At 37.8% G+C, this 26,567-nt stretch overlaps 1 protein-coding gene across 16 annotated transcripts in view; it reads right to left on the reverse strand.

The window, feature by feature from the left end:
* The window catches only part of PHF21A (PHD finger protein 21A), a 141,318-nt gene that overhangs the window by 71,617 nt on the left and 43,134 nt on the right, over nucleotides 1-26,567 (reverse strand). For 11 of the 16 annotated variants that reach the window (XM_054198100.1, XM_054198101.1, XM_054198105.1 and 8 more), the window contains 2 exons: nucleotides 25,941-25,973; nucleotides 23,725-23,811 (listed from right to left, as the gene is read on the reverse strand). In XM_054198100.1, coding sequence (XP_054054075.1) covers nucleotides 23,725-23,811; nucleotides 25,941-25,973 — 120 coding nt within the window. The remainder of the gene's footprint in view (nucleotides 1-23,724; nucleotides 23,812-25,940; nucleotides 25,974-26,567) is intronic. The other 5 variants (XM_054198113.1, XM_054198115.1, XM_054198109.1 and 2 more) reach the window with 1 other exon arrangement.

The following is a 26,567-nucleotide window of genomic DNA, read 5'->3' on the forward strand; positions in this document are numbered from 1 at the left end:
AAAATGTCTGCTCTATATTCTATTCCAAAGACCTCTAGAGATTGGCTATAGTTTTACACTCCATTACATCTCCTGCAATCTTTAAAAAATAATTTGAAAGTTAAATAAAGACAAATTTACCACAATGGCCCAAATGACTACAAAGTCTGTTTTCCATTTGCAGAAGGTGAGTAGGCACTTCAAAGTCTGCACCTCCATGAAAATCAGGAAGTCCTAATTTTTGAGATTTATTCCATGGCTCCTCTCAAATATTAAATGAACAAAACCAGTCTGACTACAAGTAAAACATATTTGAGAGAGAACTAAGACCTACAAAAAGCAAGATTAACAACTCATTCCACAACTAAAAAACCCCACTATTAAAAGCAGTTTTGGTTGGAGAGCAATTCCTGTGTTTGCAACACATATAATGTATTAGAATCAATAAAGCTGATCAGAAACATAATTTATATTTACACAACTAGGATGTAATACCAAAGTTGGCAAAAAATACAGCAAATAATGTTATTTCATAAATTGCCTGGTTTAACTACTCTTAGGGCTGCTGTTAATAGTGTGCTTCAACGATTTTTCTTGTACTTTCTCTTTTACATATGAACTAAATCCCTCAGCTACTCAAGTGTTTCTCATTTCCAATATTCTAAGACAACTTCTCACCAAATCAGTGGATATTCACCCCAAAACACTTCAAGAATTGTCTCTATTTTCTAAATGACATCTTTCCAAATGTGGTTGAGAGTTTCATTTTTGAATGAATTTTGAATATTTTGAAAATTGAGAGCAGGACTGATAAAACAGCTTAAGAACACATGCACTTCCACTAAGAGACTGCATTTGTACATTAATGAAAGAAATACACTACACAGTTAAGATTCATAAGCATACCTTAAATCAGGTCACTAGCAATAATAATTTTAACATATTCATAAAGTTCTGTGGTTGGTGTAGTGATTATAAGTGTTATGAACACCGCCACCTTTCTACTGTTCAGGATCTTTAAGAGTAAGCTGTCAATATTATTCACGATGACTGCTGGGAACGCTGCTCTCAAGGCTGCTTTGCACAGGCTGTCCATGGCTAGAGCATGTTTCTGGGTTCTCCTCTGGCCTGTTTCCATTTCAAGATCTATCATCTCATTTTCTCTAACAACGGAAGTAAATTTACTATTTAAACCATGAAGGGAGACTTAGAGTTCAATTATTTTATTTCTTAGTGATACTAGGTTTTAATATTAAGAAAATACAAGAGTTTTCCATGGGAAGCTTGATTCTGTACCAATTCAAGTGAACAGAAAAATTACTGATTTTAACTGACAAGAATCGAGCCTGGGGAGGGGCTGAACTGTGTACACACTGTACTAAATAATTAGCAATACCCACAGATAAACTCTTTGATACATTACTTACGTAATGTAAATATTCTGGTCCATTTAGCAGATATGACTTTTTGTAAGTTATAAAAGTTAAATAAAATTTTTGTGAACTTTTATTGGTAAATACTGCTGAATCCATCCATGCAGAATTTATTTGATAAAAATTATGTATTTCTGCTTCATTTCAAGTCAAACTCAAACAAACTTTGAAAGATACTGTTTGATAACTTTGATCTAATTTTTTTATCTTCTGTCATTTCACTGAACCTGCTTTAAAGAGCAGGAAAATATTAGTGGAGACATTATATATTTTTTTGGTCCAGAATTTCTCCTCCTAAATGGAAATTAAGACAACTGGTTTTAACAAAATAAATAACTGCAAATTAGCTCAGCTTAGTTTCTGCAATAGCAGTACAGAAAGACATCCTTACAATTGATCGGAAGTGAATGTTCAATAGTTACCAATGACACAAGAGCAGCAGAGAGCGTAATATAACGGTGCTTGTGGCAACTAACTTTTCCCCGTGCCATACTGTGACACACACATAGTGTATTTAGCTCTCCCATCATACACACCAACAGGTAAACAGATCAGGCTTTTAATCAAAAAAACCTTTGAGTATCATTTTCTGTGCCATTTTTATTCCGACGCTCACGAGTGGTCTGGAGTACGCTGAAATTTCCTGAATGAATGGCATAAATTGATGCAAGTTAGCCATTCTATGCTCTGCACCTATTAACCTATTATTTTTCTGAATTTAGTTTAGGAAAAAGAAATCAGTGGATGGAACAGAAGATAACTCTGTTCCTCAACCACGCTTGTTCACAGTCTGACATCCTGCTATAAATAATAACTTATTAGCACGAGTTTGTATATGATACAGGACTGGACTGGTATAGTCTAAGCACGCAGCACGTTCCTTCCCTCTACTCACAGGGCACTAACTTTCAACAGAGAAATACACTGGATACGTTAAGGCAGAGCCCTACCCGTAGAGCTGCCACTCTTCTTTCTTTTTCTGTCCTTCCAACACAAAATGATGAGAGAGAGCACCCTCTCGCTAGCAAATAACTAAAATCTGTTACTGTTTCCATCGTCTTCTAAGAGTTTCTCTCAAAGCAAAGGAAAACCATCATTAAAGAGAAATAGACAAACCAAAAATAAAGAACCACTGGAGGATATAAAAATCTGGATTTTTTTCTGACGAAGCTCAAAACTTTCTAAGTAAAATTAAGCAAATACATCAGAGCGAAGATTACCAGGAGTAGATCTGACTCTATTTTCTTCCCTTCCACGCTTCATTTCATAGCAAAATGAAGCATGAAAGCATGTTCCAGATTCACGTGTGAAATTGCTGAATACTAAGACCTTGTCCTAAATAGGTGTTTATATTTCTAGGTTCATTTCTACACAGATGGTTCTCCCACCTACACACAACTAGATGGTGTCCAGACACTATGGCATCATACCAAACTCACGGTATTATAACAGAATTTGTCCTTCCTTATGTATGAGCAACCAAAGTAAGCTATAACACTATTTTGTCCCTATTGCTTATGAGGCAATTTAATACTTCAAAGCACCACACAAACATTAACAAATTGATCTGGAGAGTCTTTTATAAGTTATTCTACAGAAGTAAATTCTACAAAGTAGAAATTCTGCATTCTACAACTCTACATGCTGGAACAATTTTTGTGCTTTCATTTCATGCACTGGGGAATAAAATCTTCGTTTACATGACTTCCAGCATAATTACTTCTGAATGAATTAGTTAAAGTGAACAAGAAAACAGCAGAACAAGGCAAACAATGTCCATACCACAAAACATTGCTTTTTCCCATTAGCAGCCGCCTTCACATGGCTGTGACCGAGTCCTGTTCTCTCCAGGGTGCGGTGGGGGGGGCTGTCAAGGTATCTAAGTTTCAGCTGAATACATCTACAGACAAACACTGCCATGTAATTCCCCAGTTTTGATGTCGCATTACATACACATAATGAAAACCGCCAAACGACTCATTTTTAAAGAAAATTATCCACTTTCAAAGATCAGCAGTTTTTTGTTCCAGGTGAAATATGAATATTTATATATAAAGGCAATGATGCCAGAAGCAAACATTGCAAACAGGATTACTGATGTAAGGATTTCACTTTGGCATCCTGAAAGACAATCCTCTAATAATTTTCCTAGCCCTCAGAACTATAAATTGTAGATAGGGTGGCTACGTGTGAGGAAACCTAAAAAAATTAATCTTTTAGAACCTTAAAATGTGCATTTAATGATTTGTAACAGGCCATTTAATAATTGAATTTGCAGTAAATCAAGGGAACTGGGCAAGTTTAGTTTTGTGGTTAGCAGCCTTAAATCTGTTTCTATCTTTGTCATAGGTTAACAAAGCTTTCTCGCTGGGCACTATGGTTCAGGCCAGCATAAACTTATCACAATGACACTTACTGAAATCCAGTTCAAACCCGAGATCAGTTGCTCAAGGACAGATTGGTTTTCACAACTCTTAATACAGCATACTTGAAGAAAATAGCTGAGAAACATTACATCCTATCCAAATCTGCACAAAAAAACCCCAACCCTTACATCAAGACATTCTTTCTATCTAGATTATGTCCTCTTTAAATTCAACAGAAAGTAAAACTGTTTGCTAGCCTTTGATCAGCCTGCTTTGAACTGATCATCCTGCTTCAAGGAGCTTCAACTAAGCTTAAAAAAAAACCCCCAGTTTAATACTAAGGCATGTTTGTTTGCAAAGTATGTATTGTTAAAATGTTGCCTCTTACAACGTTTAAATTTACAATTAGCTTAGAGTTCTTTTTAACTGCTTCTGTGAGGAGGGGAGCAGGGGTCCTGCAAAAGTTCTCTTACTTCCCTTCCTTAAATATGCTATTTAAGCAATGCCACTCCACAGCACTTGCACAAACATTACTGCCTAATGAAAAAGCTTTTACTGCCCTGTGTATGTTTTCCCTTGGAAGACAAGAATACGTCAGAAAGTTTTGCCACATACAGGAAGGATTTAAAAAACAAAATCCTGAAAAAGAAATCTTTTGAAAAATTAGAAGACATAGTGGGGTAATGTTTACACATAGCTATGATCTATATGGACAGCAGGGTGCTTCAGTGTCCATGCCCTTGTGTGTAGCATCAGATCACTTTCATTTAATAGTAACATAGCTCTTTGCATAATCTAGGTAGCTTGTAAACAGAAATTAATATATCTTCAGTTACTTAGTTACTTGATGACATACTCTGAGCCATGTTTAATTGATCATGGATCTGGCACAGAGAAGCAAAAGGCTTTTGTAAGTACACCCAGTGAATGACGGGAAAGTAGGAATTAGAATTCAGAGCAGTTCCTAACTTCCAGACTATGAATTTTTACCTACTCACTGAACAGAACGTGCTGTAAAAGTGTTCTGTGAAGAGAGAATATGGTGAAATAGTAAGGGGAAATACAGACAGTAAACATCTTTTTTTCCCCTCTTTTGATAAGCTTCACAACGAAGATCACCAAAACTGTAGTCCCCCCTTTCCCCCTTGCTTTCACGAGTACCCTCTCAGTTCCTTCCTCCTCCCAAGCAACTGAAAATCATCCTGTAAGCAGCTGGGATGCTTTAGGGTGAACAACAGGAATCAGCGTATTGTAAGTGTAATTAAATTTTAAACCAGCCTTTTGGGGACTCTAGTTAAAACAGAAAGCCCACTATTTCCCTTTGTATTTTTATCATCTCAACAGCACTAAAAATCAAACTTTCAAAGGTGAGTATCCCTCTCTGAAGGTTGTCCACATTACAGAGCATCCATGTGCCCTCTCTCCCTCTCTACACAGCCGTAAGTGAGCTGATATGCCCTCTTTCACAGCATCTGGGGGAATACCTCCTGGCTCTTTTTACTGAAATTATTTTGCCTCCTTCTCAATCAACTGTGCAAAATCCGGAAGCATTTGCAGGTGGGATAAAGGAGTATGTAAGTTACAGAAAAACACTGGAGATCTTATGTTATTTAGTGTGCATCCTTAGCTACAGACTGGCATCTGCCAGCAAATGTTAAGCAAAATTCACGTTTGAATCCACAACTCCAGTGAGCCACCTAGTCAAGAATTAAATCATGTCACATAAAATGTATATGCAAGGATCGTAATAGGACTCTGAACAAACTTTTAAGCTCAAGGGCCAACCCACATTTAGGTCACAGGCCCCATTACAGCAGGACAGTCCCTACAGCCAAAGGCACGCAAAGGAACTGACACAGTCAGCAGACATGGCTGCCCACCGTGAATGATCAGGTAGTCCCACTACCAATGCGGCACATACCAAATGGGAAGTTTTTGATGGGAATCTGAAGTAAGGCTAAAACGCACATCTCAAGCTGGACATAAGAAGGGCTTTAATTTCTACACCACCATGTTACTGAAGATGAGACAGGCACCTTGCGTATTATCACTGCAGCTTGATACAGTGCTGGACTGGCATTCAGATTCAAGCTGATGTGTGATTGCCATATCCCAGTTACTGTCATCTTCTCACAGGTAACAAACTACCTACAACTTGCTGATAGGATTTCAGGCCCTAGCACAGTTTACTTTTGTGTTGTCTGCATTAAGTGGTGTGTCTTTCCCAGTTTTAGAACTTGCCTACTCTTCCAGATACACGATGGATACAAAGAGACATTAGAAAACTGTAACAGTGCAATGAGTCCAATGTTATTCAGAAGTGGCTGATTAAAAGGGTAAGTGTAAAAAGATACTGTCCCTGCTAAATACAGACTCCTAGCTGCAGCAGCAAAGGTGAGCTTCAAATCATGCCAAATTCAGTGAAAGTTTGGTGCGTGCATTTGTATAGAAGTTTGCATAGAAATACGTGAAAAATCCTGAGAATGAGATGGGTTAATTCCACAATAAAAATATACGCTAAAGGAACAGATTTATTTCTCTTTCATTAGGTTTCACAGGCAGCTTTGCTAAAGTGAAGTTTTTCTGACTTCCCAGAGTTTGCATCTTGTCTTGTTTTAGGATTACCTACAACTGTGTTTTAAGAGCACAAGTCAGCCCTTCACCAGTCACTTATATGAGGTTATGTATTTAGTCAAGAGTTTTCAAAATGCATGAAATACTGAAGAACCTTTCTAGGTTATTGATGCTTATAATCTGTTATGGTTTGCTCCTGAAGTAACATCTTAACTGACTAGTTGTTACCATACAATGGTAAGCCACTTCTGTAGTTCTCTACTCTAACTGAAATCCCCAATTTTTGCAAGCTTTAGCTAGCATTCAGCATGACAGATTATGAAGCCACATGCTACCCCATCATCTTTCTCTGTGTTTCTTGGAGGCTTTCTCTCTCCCTGCACACGCCTGCACGGGAGTGTATGTTCTTCAGTCAATTCACACACATCATTGAACAGCAAGAGCACATATCTAGGCCCACAGCAGGTGGGTTAATTAACTGTACAAGGGACAGAGCTAGCTCTAGAGCTATCTTTTACATGTATACAGAGAATAAACAGAGCTGACACTCAAGGGAAAATGCAGTAAGTTTTGCGCTCCTCGCTTCCTCATAAAAAGATAGTAATTTAAAAAAAAAATAATTCAGCAGCAGCTCTAGACTTGACTAAGAAAGTTCTCATCTCAAACACTGACACTGTAACACTCAGTTTAAGACTCTTTTCAGACTGGAATAAGACCTTGCAGATGGACAAATGAAAACATTTATCTCCTTGTTGTAGCGCCTGCTCAGATCTACTGCAGTTAATAATGGCTGGGTGCACAAAAGAAAAGCACTGGTTGCCTACTTTCTTTCACATTAAGAGTTAGCAGACAACACAGGAACAAAAACCGTTTGCATACAGCACCACTCCTCTTGGTGTTAGTGCCAGCAGCGCTACAGCGGTGTTGATGCCGTGGAAGAGTTTCAGAAAAACAACAGTGTTTTCAAAACATCTTCCTGAAACACTGCAATGGAGGGAGCTTTCCAGCCCAGGAAAATAAATTGTAAAATATATGAGTGAACATATTAAGACTGATGGCACATGCATTGAGTTCAGACAGGGATACCAAGTAATACAAATGGGAAAACAACTGTTATACTTTTATTCAAATAATGCAAGTCCAGGACATCAATCCCTTTTGGGAGACTGGTATCACTCTGTATTCATGAAGTACATATGTGCTTTGATCAGGAAGCTGGACTAGACAACCTCTGGGGCTCCCTTTGTACCTGAAGCTTTCCATTTACCGTACCCCATCAAAACACCAATTGTGGTATCAGCTCTGAATGCACATTACAAAAATAAAACTCTCATTATATGCTCTTGAGCGTACCCCATGCCTGAACTTCTCCATCTTTTTCACTTTCCTGTGTCATAACAATCTTATTTCTTATCATTGAGGCATAACTCACTTCTCAGAAGCTTGTCTGTGTCTCTAGAGTTGAACCATGTGTTCCGTTCACAGTGCACTGTGGAGGACTGGGGGTATACATCAGATGTAAGCTTAGGTCACATAAAGAAGCCTACCTCTGCTTACCGTCAGTGAGCGTCTCTCAGAGTTTCCCACTCTTTAGAGTGTGAGGAGCTAGGTTGATGGTTGAAGACACTTCTATTGGGGTTTCTTTTTTCGTTATATTGGTTGTTTTAAATGTCTTAATCAAGAATAACTGCTATGAACTGATCCAAAATACAAAGATGCCCTACAACATTAGGCTGAATTTACCATCTAGAATTCTTGATTCTGAAAGTGATTTTGTATAAATGGTACTGCCAGCTCTCTGTTCCAAACTCAGCTACACTTTGAAACGTGAATGTAGAAAAATTGTCTTCCTTAGTACCTCAATCCCTACATACATTTTGAAGTCTAAAAAAAAAAAAAAACCCAAACAAAAAACCAACCAAACAAAAACTCAAGCAAACAATTTTACTATTTTTTTATTTACATTGAATCAACTCTCCAGAACTTCAAAGGAAATAAACCTTGTTTCTATTTCAATTCATACATAAAAAAAAAAAAAAAAAAAAAACAACAAGTACAGCTCCTAGTACAGGACAAATTCTCACTGTAGGTACGCCTATGTAAGACCACTGAAAACCAAAGCAGCTGTGGAAAATTCACATCCTTTTTGGTGGAATTTAGGGATTTCCTCCTTTTTCATAATTGAGCAGCAGGAGTGAGGATACCCACAGTGGACTATCATTTGGGCCTGATTTTCTGTTGTCCATGAATAGTTTTATTCAAAGCCAGAGATTAACACATAAACATCGTGGTTTGAGCCCTCAGACTAGGACAACAAACAAAGGCTTTGACTGTATGAGATTTCAAAAGACACCTCGTTGCTTTCTGCTTGGCCCCAACGTACATGATCTATACTGAAACACTCAGGACTTGCAACAGAAGTTCTGCCTCTGAACAATTCAGTTTGAAATTTGCTAAACAAAAATCATAATGCCTGAGAATTCAGGGTGCTCTCTGATGTCAAACAGCTTCCAAAAAACCTTCTCAGCTGTTTTTCCTATGTACAACTCAAGTTGTACAAATTCAGTTCTTCAAAGAACACTCAAGAACCATTTTAGATTTCTTTTTTCTGCTTCACCTTAATAATTCCTGTGTCAGGTTATACTGAAAGCAATATCAATGGTGACAAACAAAATGCAAATCTTTAACAGAAATTTTCTATGACCAACTGTAGCAATCTCCGTCCTCTATACTTAAATCCCAGTCATTCAGGTCTACTGTCACATGTGTTACGTCTGCTTCATGCATAGGGCTACCGTGTGGATTAGCTATTCCAGTGGGAGAAGCAAGACAGACGCAGCCTGCCTTCCTTTCTGCCATTCAGGAGCTGCAGGTACATTTACCTTAACTGCACCCCTGAAAAAGGAGACTACCAAGCCACAGATTGGGTTCGGAGCTGTGGTTACAAGCTGTTAAATCCAGGATAAATTCAGGCAGCTGTCAAATGAAAGCTGTTTCACCCTTCCTTTGTTTCAGCCCTTCCTTTCTGCCACTTCCCTGATGCCAAAAGCAGCATTCATTCAACCACACACAAGCCAAGTGGGCACACAGGAACATGCTCAAAAACTAGCACATCTCAGAGTTAGTCTTCAGCCAGACAACTTTTTGACTCCAGTTACCTCACAGCAACATGAGCACTAATTCTGGCACAAGACAGGGGCAGAATTAGGTAGTTAGACCAGGCAGGAAGGCAAGTCACTACGTTCACAGCAGCAGTCTAATTTGAAGCTTAATCAAAGTGGCCATACAATCACAACCTGCAAAGTCACCAGGTATGGGATACTAACTGAGTTTTGCCTCTGAAACAGTGAATTTGGTGCCTTGGAAGCACAGCACTGGAATCTCTGGTTCCAGAGGAAGACAAAGTAAAAGAAGTGCAACCCGACTTTCCTCACTCCTGCGCAGTGCTTCAGTAACTCCAGATTCAGTAACTCCACTGCAAAGCATTATCATCAGAACAACCACAGGATGTTCTTAAACAGATATTTCTTCAGCAACCTGCTCAGGGTCTTTCAAGGACCATTAGAGGAAAAGACAAATAAAATAGCAGTTTTTAAAAGGCAGGTTTTGGGGATATTTTTAGTACAAGATGAACATTTATTAAAAAAGCAGGTACTTCTCTAGTGTGAGTTACCAAAGGCCAGTTGCAAAAATAAAAGTACAAAAGCTTCTTAAAAAAATGTTTGTCTTTTATAATGGGCAACGTAGACACGTAGACAGAGATTAACTCTTTCCATAAACTACATGCTCAGCCCTACAAAATAAAAGATTTCAAAACAACCTGGATTTTTCAGTTAGCCAAGGTAACGGAATGCACTGGGGGGGGGAAAAAAAACCAAACAAACTTACTTTTAAAGATACTTTCTTATTACCTTGTTTCCTATAGAACTTAATTTGACTCCTTACTGAAGCAGTTTAAATACAAATATTAAATTGCCTAAAGCCTCCTAAGAGGTAATTTTCATTTCTCATGACACTACATTTGATGCCTGCTGTCTTTGCAGTTTTCCCAGCCCACTGAAAGCCCAGGCCAGCTTTGGGGACGTTGCACAGTTGTAAACCACCGCAGCATAAATCAGTGTAAACATGATATGCAGAAGGTGCACCACCCTTTCAGGTGATGCATCCCACTCCTCTGTCCGCAGTTTCTGTTCTTTGCTGACCTCCAGAAGTGACAAGCGGGCTGAAAAGGGGTTTCATCTCCAGGGAATAGGAATAGTCTTAGTAGGGATGAGGTGTAGGTAAACACATAGCATAGCTGGACAGCTTCCCTTAAAAGTTGGTTTGAAAGCAGTAATGGACACTGGGAAACACCAAGCAAATCAAGATTAGATGGGCAAACAAGACTGCAGCTGTTCTGAAGAGCTTACAGTGCTTTTGGATCCAACCGCTCCTCTAATCCACACACCAGAAGCAAACTTTTCTCTTGGCATCAATAAACACTTTATGTCATGACTTCTTCAATATGGAAGAGTAAGCTACAGTCAGAGATGCATAATGCTGCCTCTTCCCCCTCCCCCAGCAAGACAGACAAAAGACCATCCAAGAATAGGCCAAGCTCCTACCAAGTCTTCAAACAGAAGTGAACGTACCCCAAACCTGCTGTTAGGAAAAGATACCCCAGTAACACAACGTCAACCTTAGTGCAAGCTTTCTCCTCAGAACCAGCTGCTAACAGGGCTTCCCCCAGGATCTCTGCAGTCCTGCCTTCCTCCTACTTTTGGTTCAGACAAACTCCTGTCCCCATTGTGGTCTAAGTTAATTGCATTCATCTTTCAGCCTGACATGGCACTAATGAGCACAGGTCTTAGTAGAGAGTTTTATCAAGTGAGTCCAAGATTATTACAGTGCCCAGTACTTCCTCATGGCCTTAGAATTTGATGCTGTTATTAGACACTGTTAGAGGAAAAATTAACTTTATAGAAATTCATAAAACTAATTTTCAAAATATTGGCGGGGGTAGGGGTTGGGGTGTGTGTGTGCGTGGACTCTTTTCACAGATTTACTAACTATCCCAGCCAGCCCAAGAGAGCACAGACACTCTGTCCTGTGGGCTGTAGGAACAATTATAATAGAACAAGAAAATAACAAGAAAATATCACCCACCCCCCTGCATGCCTCAGACTGGTGTCAAATTTAAGTCCACAGCCCATTTCTCCCCTCATACAAAAGTTTATGAGAGATTCTGTGAAATCTTGTCTTTTCAAGGAACAGACTTCAACTCAGGAGGTCTTAGAATATTTAATATGGTTTGAGACATGTAACTAAACACAGAGAAACCCTGGGTACCATAAGTGTTAAAATGAACTTTTTGTCTCAGCATTTTCTAGTCTTAATCAGCATATTGCATGAGCAGATCATTAATATTTTAAAGGCAAATAAAGGATGTAATGAAATTTTGGAGACATCTGACCCACTAAAATATTTTTGAAAGCTAAGGCTCAAAATGACTGTATGTGTGTCAGTTAAGTGGGTCTCCTGCTAACTCAGGAGAGGTCAGAAGGGAAGCTAACTATCTGCTAAATGCCATAATTCACATACTGTTTAAAATAAACCCATTCCTGAATAGATGAATTATATATACTTTAAAAGCTAGCAAAACAGCCACCATTCACAGATATAAATAAATGAACTATGAAGGTGAAGGAGAGATTTTATCATTTGCAAGGCTTTGAATGATCAGCGATTTTTGTTCAAGCAACTTTGGAATAATTTGGAACCCACAAAGATTACTCTGAGAAGTAGTACATCAAGTTTAATTCCACGTAGCTAAATCCAAATGATGTAAAAGCCATTATGAAATGATGGAATAAAAAAAGTGTTTACATCACTTAATACAGTGGAAAGAGATAAGCAGGATAAAGAAAGAGGAAAGGGAAAAACCTGTTTATTTACCCTTTACCTTCTAAAAATGCTACATAGCTTACTTAATATGCACTGTACACTAGTGCCAGTGCTTTGAGATCATGCCTGATTATTGTAGAGGGTGTACAAGCCTAGTAAATACTAACACTTGGTCTGAAGGAATTTAGTTTAAAAGTAGGATTTATATTCAAAGCTAAAAAACCAGATTAAAAGCAATGCAATATTTCAAGTTCTAAACGGTCTTTTTTGAACACGAGGACAATAACCGTCTCTTACTATGCAAATATAAACCCTAGCATATTATACATGGAGTTGAATCTAGCGCTGCCACATTGCAGTCCAAGGTGAGGTTACCACATAAAAATATGCAGGTACATTGTATTAGTGTCCCACGTAGTGTCACACTCCTGCTGCTGCAGGACCGTCCTACTTAACACTTTGATTATTTCTTGTGTTCTTGTCAGAAAAATTAAGGTTTAGGGATATGGAACGTGACACATTTTTATATTACCATAACGCACCTTCCTAATGCAAAGGATAAAAGCAACGCATTTGGCATTTACTACAAAACCCAACACATACACACAACAAAACTATCAGCAGTGTTTTTACCTGGCTTATCCAGGAAAAATGCATTGTAAGGTAATCCCAGATAGCATACCTGTTCCTAAAAATGTTTGGCTATTTATTTCCTCTCTTTAAAGTGCTTTAGTTTTACAACTGATGTTACAAATAGCAATTTTTGGTGGCCTCAGAAAAAAACATTCTGCTTGTAGATCCGTCCAGCTCATAGGCTAGCTTACCCAACAGACCGTTTCCTCGTCTGCAGTTGGTGCCTCTGCTTGACTTCTTGCAGTGCCCACAGACGTTTGCATTCCGAGCATCAATTTCTATGGGTTCTTGAAGAGTTTGCTCTTTATAGTTCTCCATGTAAGTAGGGTTTAAAGGCTTTCAGATTACCATATTAAGAATCATAATAGAGACAAGGCTAAAAATTAAAATGGCTTCATATTATAAGTTACCTGGACTCTAGCTATAGGATCCCTTGGATTTTGAAGTCTGAATTGACACATGTGAGGGCCTGACCCAGTGCTTCTGTTAGCAGGAGATGCACATAGCTATAAACTCCAGGGTGTAGAGAATATTCAAGTATCCAAAGCGAGCTACAAATTCATAACAGCTCCTAAAGGCACAACTTCATACAATAACTAAAAATCCTCTCAAAAAGATCTTTCCATTAACAGATCAAAAATTAATTTGTAGTATCTGCATTTCTCATCTAACTGTACTGTATTTTGCTCGAAAATTAAGACCTTTGCAGAAATTTCATTCTTGACTGTTGAAACTCTTCTCAGACAAAAGGTACGCAACTACTTGAATGCATTTAAAAGTAATTTGGGAGAAATTACCAAGTCTCTCGCCAGTTCTCCATAAAGAAAACTGTTATAAACTCCGAATCTATTTTGTGATAGTCATGTCTAAGTTAATATTTAAAGGAAATTAACATACACTAAGTTACATTTTAAAGACAAAATCTTTCAAATAATTTCTGTCTGTACCTATAAATGTAAATTAGTCTCATTGGCTTTTGAAAAAGAAGCCCAGTATGTGATTAAAATTAATCTTCTCCACTTTTGGAACTGTATTGCGCACCAAAATCTTTTACACAGAACTTTTGAAGTTCCTAAAGTTACGTTAAAAGCAGACCTACAATGAATTTTTGTCCCAAATGACAGTACCTTGGTAGATAACCAAACAATAGTGTAGAAGTTCAAAAGAAGGGAATAATATTCAGTTCTTTAAACAACAATAGAATTATTTCACACTTATATGATACCCAGGTCCCCTACAGAGTGCTGTTCTGTTCATAAGCTATTACAGCACCAGCCCTGGTCTGGCAGCAGAAGAAATTCTTAACATTTAGACATAGCAAGATTTTGCTGCTTTTCATCCATTTGAAGTGGAAAATTTTGATGCACTAAAGCATCCCAATAACTCACTTCTGAAGAGTCTCACTGTATGGAAGAAACACCTATCAAACCAGCCCTCAAGTGAAGGATTCCTGCATATTACACAAGACAAGATGTTGAGAAAATGGTTCTTACGTGGCAGGTAGAACTGAATCTTGACCATCCAGTAAGCCGTTCGCATTTGGAAAAACAGAAATTGAAAAGCTTCCATTTCCAAGATTCAAGCAGAAAACATAGTACCTTTAGGCCACAAAATTTTAATCGCCCAGCGGAGAAGTGTTAGGAGCTTAGTGTCCCGGACTGCTGTAAAACTGCTTCCCACAAATGATCTACTCGGAGAATGGGATATTTCTGTTTCTTGAGATAGATGACAAAATTTAGAATGAGCTGGAGAATTCAAGAACACAGATTTGACCAAGTTGATCACTGAAGCATTTGATAGCAGCCAAAGATGCATGTGGAGCTTTTGACGCTAGAAAACTGCTGACAATCAGGCACTTCCACACCACTCTGGGCTGGCCACAGCTCTAAGGGACAAAGCGTTGCTCTGAAAAAGCTGCCATACTAGAACAAGAATGAAGCAATTTATACAGAGAGTGCATGGATATGGAGCAAGACTCCACAGGCTTAAATACTGCCAAGTATTCAAATTTTCAGAAGTCTAAAATAAAAGGATAGCCACTTGCTGTTCTGCAGGACATTAAGCAGCTCTACAGCTTATGTCTCAAAAATTCACATCACATATTAGAGTTCCTATCTAATTCTTTGTTTATTTTTAAAGGAAAACCAAGGTAAACAGGTTCTGCTTTCTATAAACAGTACAAACACCATCACTGAGGTTTTACTTACTGGGTTAGGAAAAAACTGGCTCACTTCTCCTTGCTACATAGGGCAGCCTGGGTCCAACTCTTTTACACACTAGTGTCTGTTTACTATGACACACTGCCAACATTTTACTGAGGAAATCTTCAGAAAGAATTAAAAAAAAAATAAAAAGGAATCACAACTACTTAACTGTTTCTAACTCACCTCACCTAACCTTGGAGAGAGCTTACAGGACAAGGAAGAAATGCCCATCACAACTCAAGGGCTTTCACCCTGCTAGCTTTCAAAAGTCTACTGTAAGACAACACTTAGAAGTTCTTGCTATTAAAAAAAAGAACAGAACAAGAATTCTTTTACATAGAATACAAGAGATAAATATTGTAGGAAAAATAGGTAATGAACTCACAGAAGTTAATTGAAGCCTAATCTTCCTACAAGTTTTCTATAGTCAGAAGAATGAGGGGTGGGCCCTCACAAAAGTAACAGAACAGGAAGAATTAGATTCCCTTGTCTGAATTGCCTCCCGAAAAGTACTCACTCTCTCCACTTCTCTATTGATCCCCATAGTAATTCGAACTTCATTCCAGCGAAAAAATTTCCATCAGAATTTTGCACTTAAGCGCTGCCTAAATCTACTCATTATGTTACAGTAAGGGGGCAAAGTTGAGAAAGACACCTTGAACATCAATACCAGTTTTGACAGACTAAACATGAAGGAGGAAATAAGAAAGGCTCAGAAAATAATGGACCTAATTAAAACAAACAACACACCAAGAAAACCTACATGCTATCTGCCTCCACCACCTATCTTCCCTAACAGTAAAGCTCCCTGTCAGGTGTCTCTGATAACTAGTTATTGCAATGCAACAGTGGGGGGAAAGTTGCTCTAAAGAGATTATACACTTTTTGGAGTTTCTAAAAGTGAGAACAAGTATTTTAAAAGTTAAGCCAGAAATCAGACCAATACTGAAAGAAACTGACCATATATAATGCCCACAAGTAGTAGAATTCATGTTGATTTGACCCACATTTGAAGAAAATACCCTCAATTATTTCTATGGACAGAAAATGTATACCAGGTTATAATTTCAGTGAACACCAATGTTTCCTGAGAACGAAGACTGCATTCTCTCCCTACAACAGTGTCAATATAGAAATGGAAGCACAAAGATTTAGTGAAACCCCATCAAGGGCATTCTTACCCTTTAATCCTTAAGGTGTGTTCTCTCTTTAAGCCCTTCAAGGCCCAAGTCTATCACAGTCTCCACAATAAAATGAGAAAAAACACCTCATAGTGTCTAGAGCAACAAGAGCAGATAACATTTATTCAAATAGAAAAGTCAAACCCTAAAATAAACTTTTACAAAAATTGTACATGCATTTGGCCCTCTCGCGCTTCCTTAGTATTCCATCTTCTCTCTAAATCACTTCCAGAAAGGCGTATCTCCTGTTTATTTTTCCAGTGTCCATCAAAAAGAACCCCCAGTCCACCTGTAAATGCCAGTACAATCAACAGAAACCAATTCGAAACTGGCACTACGGAAACTATGTAAAATATCACATTCACCTTGGTCCTTCTCAAAATAAGGATTTGAAGAGGAGTTCAACTGGGTGGTTCCACAATGCACTATGAGGGTGTTACGCCTCAGCCATATGTTGGAAAATACCACCTAATGCTGATTACCCTAGTCAGTTGTCTTCTTGGTATAGTACTATTAAATAGGATAATCTTTACTAATAAATTTTTTTAGCCCATAGCTGTACTACATTTGGTAACTCATAGTGCAAAAAAGCACAATCTTGGGAAGTGGCTTATTTTCAAATCAAGTAACAGGCAGCAGAGAACAAACAGCAAAGATAAGTTTTTGCCTGTATTCTAAGTATTAGACACACCGTCTTTCTCTTTTCTCCCTTCCAAAATTCAATACAGTTTTCAGAAGAGCTGGGGACTAAACAACTCCGATAGGAACTAAAGATCTATAAGGCACTGAAAAGCAGATGCCTGGATTTGACTCCCCTTCTAACACTGATACACTTGGAATAAATCAAAATACTGTTTCTGGGGCTCTGAGGTTGTTCCACTGAGTCATGCAGAACAGAGCAGAATGGGCTGTTTTAATCTGTTTTCACTTATAAAAATTCATTAGTAGATTTAATCCCTTTTCCCAGCCTCCAACTAAGACTCCTTTAAGGGTGCTATACAAAACATCCTAAATCCCAGTCATCACAATCTGATGTTTTGCCTGTCTTTCTTCCAAGTATGAAGAGGGAATAGGAGGCATTGAAATTACTACTGATGTGTGAGGTTATCCAGCAAGTCAAAAAATGCAGGAGCACCTAATAACCAGCTCTCACCATCAGCAGGGGATTTTCAAGGAAATACTGTAGTTTAACTGCCCATTTTCTATCTACAATGTGGATTTTCAAGCAGAGAGGGCTACTTTAGAGTTATGCCCTGGCTTATATGAACTAGGTATCCAACTAGGCTCAATTAAAAAAAAGCTCTCCGGCTGCATCCAAATCTGTCTTAAGTACAGCGTGAACTCAGAAATTAAAAGTTGAGCCAGAAAATCAGTGCTAAAGGAAAGCTAGCAAGAGAAAAGTGTGGAGGGGTTTTCTTCTTTTTAATGATATCATGAAATAGTAACTTCCATTTCCTAAATTAAGTTACTCTGGTGCTAATGTATAGTAGATATGCAAAAGGTTCACAAGCCAATAGCAAGAAGTCTAGCTGGAGTTACATTAAGAGAAGAATGGGAAATCCAAGTTTAGATGCCAGTATGGGTTTAATCATGATTTAACTGTTACAAAAGGTTTGAAAAAGCTTACCAATATTTCAGTCATATGCAAATGATTATAGCACCAGTTTTTCAGAATAGTTTGGGAGAAAAGAGGCAGCAGGGAGAGATGCATGCACTCTGCCTATCTACAATCATCTGTATGACATTCAAAATTTGTTTCAGCCAGTATATCTTGAGAATATGGAAGATGACTTAATGAGAAGTCATTATATTCCCATTCTCACACAATATTTGGATGCAAATTAAATAAATACCAAAGATTAAAATAGTAAGCTGATGCAGATTTCTCAAACAAACATTCACCTTCTAAACAGGTGCTCTTCACACTGATCAGAGGGTTCAAAAGGGTCTGACGATTCACAGAGGCAGTTAACTTTCTCCTCCTTACATCCGGACAGACCAGTGTCTTTTTGACAGAAAAAAGGAGTGACTACTTCAAACCACCTAAGAAAGGAATCTACAAATAGTCAATTATGGGAGGAGGCAGAGCTAAGCGTATCACTACAGGGTTTCATTATTAAAGCCAAACTCTGGGAAGGTGCAAAATTGTTTTTCATATATTTCAGAACTGCTTTATAAACAGTTGGCATAAATGGATGTTTGCAGTTACACGGAAATTAGCATATCTTTATCATTCATGACATTTACTTCAAAAAGATAGGTATTTAGTAATACATACAGTTCCGGATAAACAACTGGAACTGAAATTAAGCATCACCTGCCCCAAGTTATTAGTTACTACACGTCCTTATGGCATATTTGCACACTTCCGCCATCACTGACAGAATAACTGGCATTTTAATATGACCTTGACGGATCTTGGGTAAAGGAGGGATTAGATACTCCAGACAAAACTGGCAGGAGTGAGAAGTGAATGACTTCATTATTTATTTCCAGATTTTGAGCCCTAAAGTTCTCATGGTATTCATTAGGTGTATCTACAGCATGGAGGCTTATCTTGCCTACTTTCTTATGCAGAAGCATTTCAGAGTGCTCTGTCCTACCCGTTAGCTGTACCCAGTTTCCCTCCTGCTCTCTAGCTTTCTTGTGCTTACTTTCCTCTCACCAAAACACAGCCTTTCATCTTTACAGAATATGATGGAACATGTTTCGTGTACAATTTTCTGATAATGAGTTCAAAAAGCCTCCATAAAAATTCACCTTTACTATGGATGACAAGCGTTCAAGAAGAACAGTCTCAGAGGATGAATTTATTCACATTACCGATCTTTTCATTACTCGGTTATGGTACCTGTAATAAATACACCAACATCAATGCTTAAGCCTATTCCTGACAGTTCTTGAATACTTAAATAACAAGTTTCCTTTGTCAGTCTAAACCAAATGTTTACATTTATTCAACTACACAAAACCATGGTTAAATTACACTACCATTCTTAAAATCCCCCCTCCAAATCCCCTTTCCCATTACTTGCTATTTAGTGGCAAGGTTAAAAGGAGTCTCACCCTGAACATATAGGATTTAGAATAACCACAACTACCTCAGTTTGCTGAAACTTTAAATACAAGCAAAATTAGATGTACAAGATCTGCCTATTCATAATAATAGAGATAAGTTCACTTTTACAGTGTGCATTTTTTCTGATGATATTCTACAGTTTCAACTACTCTTCACAGTAGAGTATGTTAAACCTTTCCCCCCCGTGAAAAATAAACACAATTATCCCTATAACTATTTTTGAGTACTTTCTCCTACAAGTGCATACAGCTCTTCAGAAATTAAAGTAACAAAGGGATCCACTTTATTCTTTCCATGTCAAGAGCAATTGCATGAGAATACAAGTCTAGTTTTCACAAAACTGTTTTCTGGAAGATTCGATTAATTTCACTGCAACCACAGTAAGAGACATTTCCATTTTATTTTCAAATATAGGGGAAAGAGCCAGGCAATTTCTTTAGTATATGCTTATCACTATCACCTTTTTACCATAAGGTCAAAAGACTATTCTTGTAAGCTTTCTTCCACATTTAAGATAGAATGTTGCTCTAACTATTCCAAGAAATTGTGAGGACAGATGTAGAAACTCCTCTGTATTTGACATTATATTGCTAAAAAGCATTTGTTCACTGACCACTTCTTTCTTTAGATTTCTTTAGTCGAATAAACAGGACCTCTTCCTTGTCACTGGAAAAAGAAAGTACTGTAATGATACATACTTGATGATATAATATAATGATGAAGATCATATTATAGTTTTTTAATTAACTATAGAGGGAAAGAAGCAGAAAAAAGGTATACTTCAAGATTACATCCCTCCTGCTCCTTTATGTTAGCCCTGCTCTAACTCAGTCTTTCACTAGTGTCACTGGTAACAATCTCCACTCCACCTTCCCAAAGTAAAAAAAGTAAAAATTTTCCTCATAGAAAGATTCAAGAATACATTTTTTATGGTTTTTATTTTAAGAAGTATATTTAACTCGGACAAAAGCTGTGCAGTGATAGGTAATTGTGGGTAAAAGTCTACAAAACAGAATGCCAAAGGAAGACACTATCATAGAATACAAAGTGAAAGAAAGAGTGCTAAGACTATTACTTCCTTACAAAGATGTGAAAATGTAATAAAAACCAGTGCTACACAGCAACAGAGTTCATTCATATTAACAAACCGAGCTCAGATTTAGTAATTCAAACTGTTTTGCAAAAAGTCACTCTTGACTTTCCTTTAATAAAGAGAGGGGTTGGGGAAGAAAGAGGAAACCAGTTTTAAAACCAATGCATTCAGGGTTTCCAAACTGCAGCACCCGCATCTATAGCTGAGGAACAAGATTGCTAGACTGAATTCACCTTATTGCCCCCACACTGGAAAAAAAAGGTAAGCACAGTTTAGAACTCTGTAGTAATAACATAATGAGACTAGCAGGGGAAAATAACAGTCTGAAGGATTCACGTTTAATGCCCTTTAAATGCAAATTATAACGCAAATAACTTTTTTCTTTTTGATTTTTTTCCCATATGATAACACAATCAGCATACGTTGCTCCATCTTCTCAGGAGAAACAAATCAAAGCATTTGTTTTCACCTCTCTCACATTTCAAAAACCATATGAATATATGACATACCTTTTGCTGTAACAGTTTAACCCTGCACCAGCTAACAAATTTCTTTAGGTTGAAGCCTACACACCGCACAGCCCACTTGCTTTCTTTTTGTACTTTGCCAGATCTCTTCAGTTTCACAAACTTCTGAACAGAGCTGTCATTATTAATTCTCCGCAAGAAACCAAAGCCACTATGAATCTCTGCAGCGACTGGCAGCAAGTGTCAGCACTACTCTCAAAATTCTTCAAAAATGGAGAGAAATCCTAAAGCAACTAAAAGCTTTTAGCTAACCTACTACTGACTTGGTTCTTACACAAGTCTTCATGCAAATTCATTAAATAAGAGAGCAAAGAAAAAGGGTACATTAGGCTGACATAGCATTTCAGAGGCCAGAAACATTTCAGCATTCTGTCTCTCTAACACCAGGGTCTCAGCTCCACACCACTGTCTCCAAGCAGGGACACCCCACAGGCTGGAACTTTCATTTTTCACACTTCATTAAAAGCTTATCAAACAGTGACAATTATGCCTCCCATAACTGTCCACGGTGGAGTTAGGCCCTCAGAGTTTATTCATCAGACATCAAGACTACTCACTTGGCTCTAAACAAGAGTACAGATAACACATGTTGCACTCCTCCTCAAGAAATACACTGCACAATGTAAAGCATTTATTTACTATGCAAAACTGCACATTTCTCCATGCTGTGTAAAAATTAAATTGTTGGATAATATTCTCCCCATAAAACAATTGATAATAATTATTTTTCCTAAAGAGAAATGAGAGTGAGAATAGAGGAAAAAAAAAAAGAGGCTTTGTCTCTAAAATGCCGCTCAACTCTGCATTGCTAAGCCACAGCTGTCTATTCAACAGATTCTTACAAATAAGAGGGAGTGAGCATTTCTCTACGTTGGTAAGGTTTTTTAGGGTTGTTTTTTGGGGTGAATGGTGGGCGTGGGGTGTAGGAGGTGTTCCCCCCTCCCCAAACTCACATTTGCCATGACCATTGCATTTTAGCAGCCATACTACTTTAACAACACTATCATCTGTGATATTGGCAGCTCTGTGGACCAGTGGTACATACAACAAAATAAAGACTTTAAACTTCAACAATCATAGCTAAATCCACTGTTCTAGTGATAATCAAAATCATAAATGTACAAAGAAGGAAACTGGACTGTGACTTCATAGTGACTGAATTCGCTGTGTGGTGGAAGTGAAGTCAGAAACTTATTTTTCAAAGTCTTTTGGAAACTTAGCCCATGTTCATCCCATGAACAAGTGCACTTTAGTACTTTGAGCTGTAATTTTCAGCAGAAGAGACACAGCTGCATTTCTGGTGATGGGTAATTTAAAATACACGTTAGTATAGACCACTATATAAAATAGCTTTAAAAAGTTATGTATCCAAGTTGAAAAGTTAGAGTAAGATATACTTACATCTTTCTTATGTTCCACTCACTATCGGACTGCCTGTCCCTGCTGATCATGTGAACTGGTAGTCAATATGACTTGCTTTATGGCATTAAGGCAAGCTAAATTTGAAATTACCATGGGCCTCCAGAGCTTACCAGAGAATTCTGAAGCTGCTTGCTGTGAGACATAGCCACATGCAGAGGCTCATGCTGGTTTCAGAGAATAAATCATCCTCAAGAGAGGCATGCCATCACATCAGCAAAACCTCAGTTTTTGTTGAATTAGTATTCTCATTAAAAAATCATTTTCTTTATTATCCTTACATGTTCCTTCCTAGACTCACTGTTCCACTACTCAAACATACTATAATTTTTTAGTAAACAAAATTTCTAAAGAAATCTTAATCACTGTCTGCCCATTTCCTTGGGGAAGGCAACAGTTCTTTCACTCTGGAAAAAGGTAATTCTCAAAACGGAGCACATGTAGATAAAAACAGATGAATGCGTGTATCTAGATGTGACACTGATGTATAACTATATTCTTACCTATGCACACATTCTAAAAATATTTTCCCTCTTCAAAGGTGTTTGGTTCCTAATTTGGACCTGATGTGGTTCTGTTATTGACACAATAACGATACAATTAAGGGACTGCTTAAGTCAGTTTAGTTTTGGGGGGAAGTTGTGTAGAGGGTTTTTGTGTGTGTTGCTGTTTTGCTTTTTTAAAAAAACATATGTGAGAACAAGTTCAGCAGATCCCTCAATGTTACTTATTTTTCTTCTAGTTACCCACAAGGTGCACCTTCAAGTTCCACAATCTTTCTGTTAAGCATTCAGTTCTAATTATTACTCATACTTTAGACCCGTCAAAGAGAATTCCTACCAAATGGCAAGTGTTAGACAATTGTGCTGTAATACATCATGGTAAAAAACACACAACTAATTTCCAAATTGTCTATTAGGCACCCATAGCTGACATGAATTTAGTTGTTCTAAATACAAAGAAAAATTCCAGCATACTCATCCAGATGCACAGTGTGGACCAACTAAAACAAAATCTAAAGATTTGCCTAAACCAGAATGGTCTGATTTAGAATAAGTTTCAAGATAATAATAAAGGAAATCACAAAATTCATTCATTTTCCCAGCTCCCTTAATATAAAATGTTGGTCTCAACACAAGAAAAATTGCTACAGCTTCCACTGATTACACTAGTTGCTTGTTTGATGGACTCTCAATAACTCGTCCTATCTTTTATTGAGAAATCAAATAAAGATCTAAAGTGTCTGGTTGCCCACACTTATTTTTGCACTTAAAAATTTAGCAGCTCTCTTGGAAGCTGGGAAGAAATACATCTTTAGAACAGGGTGTTAAAAATATATCTCTGTTTCCCTACCTGTTTCTCACTCAGAGCTGTGATTTTGGCTTGAAGTTCATGAAGCTGTTTCTTCAAATCAGCGTTCTGATTAGAAAGAAAAAATATCTGTGAGAAAGATATTCCATTTGTTAACAGAGTAGTAGCAGGAAGGTGTGTTTTTTTTGTTTTGTTGTGTTGGTTTTTTTTGCATAATGTACTACAAATACAGCACCTCTGGATGTACAGCCAATAAAATTCAAGAGGCTCAACAAAGCCTTACTTAAGTCACTGAGCGCAATAATAATCAGAGGACCTTTCTAGCACTCAGGGAGACAACCCAGTTTGGAATTAAGATTTCATTAAAACATCCATTAGTGCTTAATGTATTATACAGCATATTTGTACATTTCACCAAGCTTACAAATTAAACGAGCAATGCTTGTTAATATGTAATACAATAGTATCATGTTGTATACAATAGCATGCTATGGTATGTTGCCTAGTACACTTTCACCTATGCTACTTATGCAAAGACTTTGTCATGCATTTGACTATGTAGAGCATCAGCAAACATATCTATTAGATCTTAACTGACACGTGTCAAATGAAGGCAAACGTATCTAAGTCTTCATTTCCATGTACGTTTATGCCTTAGACTGTATTTAAGAGAATTACTTTTGCTTTAGCACATCATTCATATCATCACTTTGCTCACAATAGCACTTGCTTAATATTTGAAAGCCATAAGCATCACTATAAAGATGCAGTCAGAAAACAATTTTTACCAGGACTATTTGTTTCCTACTAAAAAACAAAATTAAAAAAAATGTGTCCTCAGTTTAAAGCCTGTGAAGCTCTGCAGAAACGCGACAGGGAAGCAAGCTTCACTGCATTTTTCTCTTATTCAACTTTTTTTGTTCTCATTTATGTTGTAAACTCTATATACCAGATTATGTAGGATTGCTGTGCTACACAGAAATATTAAAACATAGGACTAATATTGTTACAGGAACTTCATGCTTAGGACAACTTCCCTATTTTTATACTCCTCCACAAAATTTTGAAATGCATTACAATCTCAGCTTGTAGATAGTCTTCTCTAACACACACATAATTCAGCAAAACCACGTATTGACCAGTCATTCCCCCTTCTTCGAGATGACACTTAATAATCTGGGATAAAAATGCATTAAGAGCATTGGAAGCAGGGACCAGATTTACTCTTTCTGGCTCCACAAACTTTGCATGGCTGCTTGCAGCGTGACCTGGCTATCAGGAGATATAAACTGAAAGCAAACTACTCTGCAAGCTAATCGTTAGCAGACTTGCCCAGCAAGTAAGAGTAGCAGACTTTACCCAAATCCCATTAGATTAAGGAAATTCTAGAAAGCAGGTTTTCCAGTACCACCCTACTCCCTGCTCATCCTTCCCCGTCAGGGGTCTAACTACTTGACTGTTACAAAAAGGTGTCTTCCCACTCCGCTGAGCTCAGAATACACATGCTCAGAAAATTACAGGACATTTAGTATTGTATGGGGATGGAAGCACATAACAGCAAGCCTCACTGAGCTGGCTTTATCCCTCTACTCAACATTTCAGACTGGTTACAGAACTCCACAGAACTCCCCATTCAGTACACTGTAGTGCTTAATTGCTGTACAAGATAATCCAGTCTCCTTACACAGTCATTGGGAAAGGGAGGACTTCTGCTGTGTACGCAAGAAGTCTTGTTATCCAATTCAGCAGCTCTGAGATATCCCAAGGCCAAGTACACGCTCTTTGGACACTACAGTACTGAAGCTGGATACCTAGGACAGGCAATCTGAACACGGCCTTAAGCTACATTCTCTATTTGGACAAAATGTCTTGGATGGAATATCCCATCTCTTCTTGTACAATTGTGAACCTGCTGATACTCAAGTAAGAAAAAAGCAAATTCTAGCAACAGCAGATTTTATAAAGAGCAGCTTCCAACAGAATCAGAAACTTACTGCATGTTTGAACTACACCATAGCCTGCAAGAGTCACTTGATTTAAACTATTAAGAATGAGGCAAAAGGCTCTATAAAGGCAAAAGTTTTGGTTTTGTTTTAAACCATCCAAAAGACATTGTTTAAAGACCTGTTCATAATAATTTTCTTCTAAACGTTGTGTTAGCAAGGAAGAACATGATCAAGAAATACCCAAAACTCTCATGCACTGTTATTTCCTGTATTTTTAAGGGTAAATAATGCAACATAAAAATAAATAGTTACCTGCGGATCTTGCTTCATTTGGGCAACCAATTTCTAGAAAGAAAAAAGATACAACAATACAATGAAGACTTTCACTACAGATATTGTTCAACAGTTTAAAATTCAACATTTTTAAAGACCTTTTGTAAAAGCAAAATATTCAGCTTACAGCATTTCAATAGCAAGGCCTGGAATCCAGGATTATAATTCCCAAACCCATTCTTATTAAGATAGTAAAACTACCACAATAAGCCACCACTTTTGCTCCTTCTCCTCAACAACCCTTGAACAAGCAATGCCTTTTAAGGACAATTTAAGCCAGCTGGGTAAAATAATCTAATAGCTGTGTCTCCTCTAGAATTGCTGCCTTCTTTGCTTGCAGTCACAAGAAACACAAATCACAGATAACCGCTGCGGGCACAAAAGCTGTTTGTATATTCAAGAGCAGAACATTTCAAGTACTAAGGGTCCGCCTGTGTGTTGGCTTGGCTGGTACCACATGGAAGACCCATGTTCAGAAGTATCTTTGCCACTTTTCTTCCTCAGGGAGAGATTGAGATCATTGTAGAAGAGATGCCTTCCACATCCAAGGGAAAACAGACAGATGGTTACCATTCACTATTCTTCCTCCTTTATTTCCTTCAGGCA

This window comes from Rissa tridactyla, chromosome 4, assembly GCF_028500815.1.
Source record: "Rissa tridactyla isolate bRisTri1 chromosome 4, bRisTri1.patW.cur.20221130, whole genome shotgun sequence".
Lineage (NCBI taxonomy): Eukaryota > Metazoa > Chordata > Aves > Charadriiformes > Laridae > Rissa > Rissa tridactyla.